Raw genomic sequence first — 7,169 nt, 5'->3', positions numbered from 1 at the left:
CTTTAGTGAAAGTGAGCTGCCTGGATGGTCCAGAGGTTCTGCAAGCATGTACCTTCATCAGACACTTCTCGGTGCCTTCAGCGCTCTGGTCCCAGGTGACTTACGTTGACCTGCTGCACTTCCGAGTAACTTACCAACTGGATGGTTTGCAGACCAAAGTGTAACAACGTGAGTAGGGTCAACAAGATGGGACCCCAAATGTGCATCAAACAGCTTCTCTTCTAGTGCGACGAGGTTGCTAGTTTCTTAAAAAGGCTTTCAAACTCAAAAAAATCCGCCCTACACACCCTTCTGTATCATTGCTTTTAATGAAACTTGCTTACCTCTTGAGTCTGTAAATTTTTATTTATTTTTACTAAAAAGCAAGTTATTTCATTTGGCAGGATCTACATACTCGCAATTTTTTGCTGAAAAGACATGTTACAACAGCATGTTTTAAATCAAGAGCGTCTCAAGCAGAACAATAAAAGAAAAAACCGTGCTTTAACATTGTTTTCAAATATTTATTAAAACAACATATGAACTTTTTTCATCCAAACAGTGATTCTGCCTGCAGTATCTGTAACTGAGTAGCCATATTACCCCAAATGGACAATTAAATAGCAATGAGTCTAAAAACCCAAACAATCCTCCCCCTCCTTCCCCCTAGGCACTTTTGCTATTGTCTAGGAGCACAAATAATTTTATTAATAGCTTAGCTAGCAAAAGTACAAAGGCACCAACAAGAAACGTCACTGTGCTGGCACAGACTAAACCTTTTTGTCTGCTTCAGAAACATGCTCTAAGAAACCCAGCTCTCAAATTTGGGATCTGAACCTACACTCACTGCTAGGGCTCCTTCTTCTTACTATAAAAATCTGCATCAGCATTCTCAGCATCTGACATAAGCCTTTTTGGCTGGCTCTTGGGGTTGTGATAGCTTAGAGTCACAGATAAGCAAGCCTGGAAGTACAAATCCTGCCAGAATAGTTCCCATCTTTCAAAACGCAAATGGAAATCACAGCTTTAAGTTATGTAGTAGAACAACGTTTTACGTGCGTAAATACATACCGTTACAAAAGTTTAAGAAAGTTAATAGAGGGCCAGAGGTCTCACCCTGAAGGAGAGTAACTACACAAGCAACTTAAGCATCTGCTACACGCGAGCCCGGACGTGGCCGGCGAGCACCACGTTTATCCACGTTTGCGGCAGGTGAGCCGCAGTAGAAAAGGCGATACATAAACCGACGACAGGGAAAGGGAGACGAGAAAGCTTACTTCGCTTTGTGACCGAAGATGAACGATATAACACGGGGCAGTTTTTTAAATACGGGCGATTAACTTAAGCATACCTCTAACCTCCCGGTTTATAGGAACGCGCTGTTTGTTTAGGAAGTCAAACGTAATAAATAAGTTTTTCCAGGATGAAGGACGCCTTGGCGCCAGGAGGTGCTCCTTCCAGCAGAGCCCGGCCGTGCCCCCGGGCACCTCCCGGGGCGGCGGCGGGGCCGAGGGCGCCGACCGAAGCCCCGCGCCCCCGGCGGGCCGGGGGATCCCGGCTCAGGCGCGGAGATAGTCGTTCTTGAGGCGGCTGAGGCGGGCGCCGTGGCTGCGGACGGTGAGGGCGAGGAGGTCGTGCTTGTCCCGCAGCCCGCTGGAGATGTGGCGGGTCTCCCGGAGCAGGGCGCGGGCGTGCAGCAGCAGCCCCAGGAAGCTGTCGCCCAAGCGGGCCTCCTCCCGGCCGCCCTGCTCCTGCCCCTGACGGAACTTGCCCTCCAGCTCGCTCAGCGACCGGTCCGAGCTGGAGTAGGCGTCGCTGATCTGGGCGGACTCGCGGCGCAGGTAGGTGCTGTAGCTCTCCTCCCCGTCCAGGTCGTAGGAGATGCTCTTGCCGATGCCCTCCAGCACCCGGCCCGCGTCCTCCACCTGCCGGCCCAGCACCGTCAGCTCCTCCCGCAGGCTCAGCCCGCCGCCGCCCGCCGCCGCCGCGCCGCACCGCCGCTGCTCGCTCACCCTGAAGAGCAGCTGGCACCGCTCGGGGTCGTCGTTCTCCTCGTAGTCCCCGTCGGGGACGAAGTAGTGGTGCAGGGTCCCGTTGGACATCTCGGGGTACAGCGGGCCCTCGAAGTACCCGCGGCAGAGGCTGCACAGGCAGCCCAGCCACAGCAGGCGCAGCGCTGCCGGCATGCTGCGGCCGGCGGCGGCGGGCAGCCTAGGGGCGGGCGGCCCCGCGCTGCCCCCGGCCGCGCCGCCCACGCCCCATGGGGCTCCCCGGCCCCCGCCGCTGCCGCCCCGCGGGCACGGCCGGCTCCGCTGCGGGCCGCGCCGGGCCGGGCCGGGTAGCGCGGTCGGCGGCGCGGAGGGCTGGCGGCGCTCTGGGGCCGGCTGTGGGCGCACCGCCTTAAAAGCCGGGCAGCCCGCGCGGAGGGGGAAGCGGCCCCAGCGCCGGGCAGGGCAGGGCAGGGCCGGGCCGGGCCGGGCCGGGCCGGGCAGGGCCGCCCCCCGCCCCGGGCATCGCCCCCCGCGGGGGCTGCCCAGCGCCGGGAGCGGAGGGAGGCGCGTACGCCTTTCCCCCTCAATAAACACCCCCCCAACCTGGACTTGCCCAGCTCGTCTCGTTTTTCCCGTGAGAAATGCCCGCTGCGCGGCCAGGCTGGCTGTCCCAGCGGCGCCCCTCGGCCCACGCAGAGGGACTCCGCAAAGAGGGACTCCTCCTCAGGGGGACCCCGCAAAGCTGCCAGCACGCCTCGTCGCTCAGGCCGCGTGGTTTGCCACCGATTAAGAACTTGAAAGGGAAAGAGATGCAGGCTCAAGTATAAGGTGTCATGCAGTAACCTTGATAGGGTGAAGGTGGCGAAATGAAACGCAAAATCTGTTCTTAAATAAAATGTCAGATGCGTCTTGGAAAATCCAAATACGGTTCATCCTGTGGGGCTGACTGTGTAAAATTTTAAGCGTTTCTCTTTCAGGAAGCAACATTCTGTGTGAATCCAGTAGCTGGATTACAGCAGGGTTGAACCTTGCGTGTAACTAGAATAAATCTGTCTCTATTTTTGAGTCGTTAAATCAAGGTGAGATCACAAAAAGAAAGGGTCTGTAAAGTTACCAGCTCCTTTCACATCATCTTTCCTCTTCCATGGAAAAAATCGCCAGCTAGCAGAGATTATACCAAATCCTGCAGTCATCCAGAGTTAAAACTCCCACTGCTGTTCGTGAGGGCTTTGCATGCAAAAATATTTATATCACCTCTTTAATGTAAATATTTTAACTATCATCCTGATACTTTCTGCATATTGTAAATAACTACGATGCTGACAGTTAACTTGAATGGGAAACCGGCCAGCCGCTTACATTGTATCTCTGCTTTTTTCCCTGTTATGCTGGGCGTTGTAGATTAGAGCCTTATGGGGCTCAGGCGACTTTGGCTCTACCATTTCTTATGCTGCCGTGACTTTAGACACCTACACGTCAAACGCAGAGTCTCGAGCCCCTTCCCTCACGGCGGCTTCGTTCTCTAATCACAAGCTGTCCTGTTTCTGGGCGCACGTGAAGCCAACAGCTGCTGTAGAGACCGGCTGCTCTTCTCGAGCTCAAGGGTGCTGAGCTCCACAAGCTGCTCCTTTCTTCGCTTGCAGTTCCTCGAGAGGCTCCAGGGAGGCCCCTATCTCCACGTATCTGGCTTTGGTGGCTGGCTGCTGATTCTGTTCCCAGGTGCCCCTGCTACCACTGGGTAGGTCGGTAGGTTCCTGGGAGCTCAGTGACGGGCTTAACGACGTGGCCAGGCCCTTTAAGGTATGACACAGCAGCACTGAATGCAAGTTCTCACTGGCAGTGTGGCCTTTGATACTTAATGATAACCTGCGCTATCAGCGTTCCCGAGTATTGACTTTAGAGCCTACTGAAGTGCTTTACGTAAGCGCAGAAGGTCATAAGACTAACAAACACCAAGAAACAAGAGGAAAAAATAAACCAACCAGTCAGCCAACAAACAAAAACCTAACCCAGAGACAGCAAGGGTAACAGCTGAACCCTTCACTTATTGAATGGCTTTAAGGAGACTTTCCAAGCCTCGGAGTCAGTTAAGACCAAGTGCACCTACACCTCAAGGTGAGCAATGTTTGCAGAGTCCAGGCACCTTCTTTTGCACTGCTGAAAACCCAGGCCAGACAAACTATCCAAACAGAAACACTCCACACAGTTGGAAACATTTTGAATTTGTAATTAAGTTCAGAAAACACTCATATAAATAGGTTGGATTGGGCTAAGCTTTTGTGCTTCAGCTTTCTATAAAAGGTTTAAAGCTTATTCAACTGAGCCTGCTTGGCATTTGTCCTTGGTCTATGTTTGCCAACAGGGGCTCTTTCAAACAATTTTATTCCCAGGACGCTCTTCTTTCACCTAATATTTTATTTGGTTCCCAATTCTTTGCCAGCCATAGTACTTTATCTACATAAGTTTCCACCCCGGCTGGTGTTACTGCCAGTTGACTGGTTTGGCTGATACTTGGGTTGTGGTGGACTCCACTTTTGAGGTCTCTTCATGGAAGTACCGCGCTGTAAATCACTCAGCTATAGCTTTGTCAGCATGGTTATGCTTTCACCAGTGCCACAGTGGGTAAAAAATTCAGCCTTAGTAAATACTTTTTCTCCGTCTCTTCATGCATTAAGGGACTAAGAGGTGTCTGTTGCTCCCTGCTGCAGCTGCCGACTCCCGGCCACTGCTGTTTTCAATCCAACATGCATTATCCAAGTTTTATTTAAACTTTACATCAAAATAGTCTCTCCCCAAGTAACCCACTTGGAATGTCTGCTTCTGAAGGAAGTCTGCAATACGGGATCTGCAGCCTTGGTGACTCAGTGGGCAAAGCTTTGCTAAAAGCTGGAACTTGCTGAAAGATACACAACGGCCCGATCCAAGGCGATACCTATTATGGTTCAGGATTACAACGCAACAGAACCCTAAGTTTTAACTGAAAAGCATCAAACAATGGAAAAGATGTAGGCTGACACTGACAGAACAACACCGTGCATGAGTAGCCATTATTCATTCCAAAATCACATCTAAAAGACAAAAGTCTTAAGACTGCAGTGAGATAATCTAAAATGAATGCTCTTAAACTGTCCATAAAACCATGTGCATACAAATGAAAATCAGATTTTTTTTTTTTTTGAAAGACACACACTGAAAGGAACAATTACCTTTATCCATCAAGACCTGGGTTGAAGGGTCAGACATTTTCATCACAGTTAACGGCAGCAGGAACACCACAGCAATGGCTGAAAGAACAACATAAAAATCAGTGTCAGCGTAGAGTTTTCAAAAGTAATTTCTGGCATTATCTGGAAGGCACAGAGGGCATTAAAACTGAAGGAGGACAGAAGGGAATTTCTCAGGAATACCAGAAACGCGGGGTGGAGAGAACCAGGGAGGAGAGCAAGCTGTTTTCTGCTGAACGCTGCATTTTCTGCTGGGAACCCATAGGGGTAGTTGTATGAGATCAGATATCTGGGGAGCTTTTGGGATGCATCCAAGAAACAGCTGTTCCTTGTGGCATGCTCCCATGAAGGCCCTCATTGAAATCCTGGCATTGTCAAAAGGCCCATTGATTTCAGCATGACAGTATTTTACCCTCCATGCCTGCTCAAGCGTTTAAAAATCCTTTTTGCATAAAAAGAGGAAAAAGTACCAGAAACAAAAATAAAGCAGCATACTGATACTGTCTTTTTACAAATACTTGGCATGATATACTCTGCTGTGGTAAAGCCATTGTTTTTCCACTGAACAGCATTAGGTTTATAGTACTATAAAGAACTGCAGAATTTACTCCACATAACCTCTTATGCAACAGCACCAAAATCAGCCTCCAGTCCAGAAATTGCCCATAAACTGATGGCATATACGCAGCTCGGCACTGGATTTCAGGTGACGCTTGCATAACCTTCCTCTGCAAGCAGTGCTTCATCTTTGGTTCCTGGCTCGCACATGCTTGCTATTTCTGTTGCAGATGATGGTAAACTTTGCAGCATCAGAATATTTCAGATGTAAATGGCCATTAATTTGGAGAACAGATATATGTTATATGGTCCTAAAGGCCCCACAGGCTTTAGGGTATAAATGTTGTTTTCTGACTACTGGCGTCTGTTTTCCTGCTGTGAACTGTTCTATAGCTTTACATAAAGATACCTTGTTTAAACATGAGACTAACAAGTATGTGTGTGTAACTTCTAATTGTAGGGTGTAGTACTAAATGCTCAAATGGGTGGGCATGAAGTAGCCCATGAAAGAATAATGCCAGTTTTTTGTAGGAAAACTGCCATAAGAATATACCAGAAATTCTGCAGAATAAAAAAAATTTGTTGAATGAACCTCTTATAAAGCACTTAATATTTGTTCAGTATAACTTTGGAATACAACAGAAATTAGGAATGAATATGCTGAAGTATGAACTGTACTGAATGTTCCAGGACCAGCATGCTTATCTGTGGTTACATTGACATTTTGAATTTCTCAGAAAGGCGCGTTTAATTCAGAATTGGAACAGCTGAACAAGAGATTTCTCAAATACAACTTTGTGGAGAAAACGACTTTGTTCTTAGCTTATGTTTAAGGCTGACAGATTCTGATAACCCTTTTCTGCTTCACGGATTTCAGGCTGAAACCACAGCTGTGTCTGGGCATAGAGTCCTCTGAGTCCTTTAGCACTGGCTCCTCTTGGATAAGCAATGCAGAAAACCAAATTCAAAAAACACGAGTAGTTATAGGAAGAATTGGGTATGTGGCTGAACGTGAGTACAACTAATAGAAAGGGTCTGTCAGGCTGGTTGTCTCAGAAGAATATGCAATTAGTGTTGAATCTACTTCAACTTTAGCCAACACCAAAATGAGCTCAACCTTGGCAGAAAAATACAGAAAGAGATTTTACGATAGCCCCTCTCTGTAGGGGGTGCTGGTTTACTTTATGTAAATATAATGTGCTTAATGCAGAAAACTGGGGATGTGCTCAGGTTATTTTTGAAAAGAGAAGTGATGCAGCTGGATGCTTCCTAAGAAGGGAGGGGGATTAAGAGAGAGATGAAGTGTTTGCTGGTATTATACTAGTGCAGTTTCTGTCTGTTGATGAAAAACCTCGAACCCCAAAAGGGATATCGCTAGTATTTTTTCAGCAAGGTTCCTGAAGTGGAAATAATAACA

At 48.6% G+C, this 7,169-nt stretch overlaps 1 protein-coding gene across 2 annotated transcripts; it reads right to left on the bottom strand.

Annotated features, from left to right (window-relative positions):
• Nucleotides 1-383: 383 nt before the first annotated feature.
• Nucleotides 384-2,358, bottom strand: FIBIN (fin bud initiation factor homolog). 2 transcript variants are annotated; one of them, XM_072864637.1, is made up of 2 exons: nt 1,992-2,358; nt 384-1,904 (listed from the first exon to the last, which is right to left on the bottom strand). In XM_072864637.1, exons 1-2 carry the CDS (start codon nt 2,163-2,165, stop codon nt 1,539-1,541), a joined length of 540 nt encoding a protein of 179 aa, XP_072720738.1. In that variant the 5' UTR covers nt 2,166-2,358; the 3' UTR covers nt 384-1,538. The 2 variants fall into 2 exon arrangements, with proteins under 2 accessions (XP_072720738.1, XP_072720737.1); XM_072864636.1 differs by having other exon boundaries at nt 384-2,358.
• Between the last annotated feature and the right edge of the window lie 4,811 nt (nt 2,359-7,169).

The sequence above is a fragment of the Ciconia boyciana genome, chromosome 6 (assembly GCF_034638445.1).
Source record: "Ciconia boyciana chromosome 6, ASM3463844v1, whole genome shotgun sequence".
NCBI classification, from domain to species: domain Eukaryota; kingdom Metazoa; phylum Chordata; class Aves; order Ciconiiformes; family Ciconiidae; genus Ciconia; species Ciconia boyciana.
The sequence above is the reverse complement of the archived record's forward strand: the minus strand, read 5'-3'. Positions and strand labels throughout refer to the sequence as shown.

Coding starts and splice junctions, on each gene's coding strand:
- FIBIN (XM_072864636.1), bottom strand. CDS start 2,165: ATGCCGGCAGCGCTGCGCCTGCTGTGGCTGGGCTGCCTGTGCAGCCTC.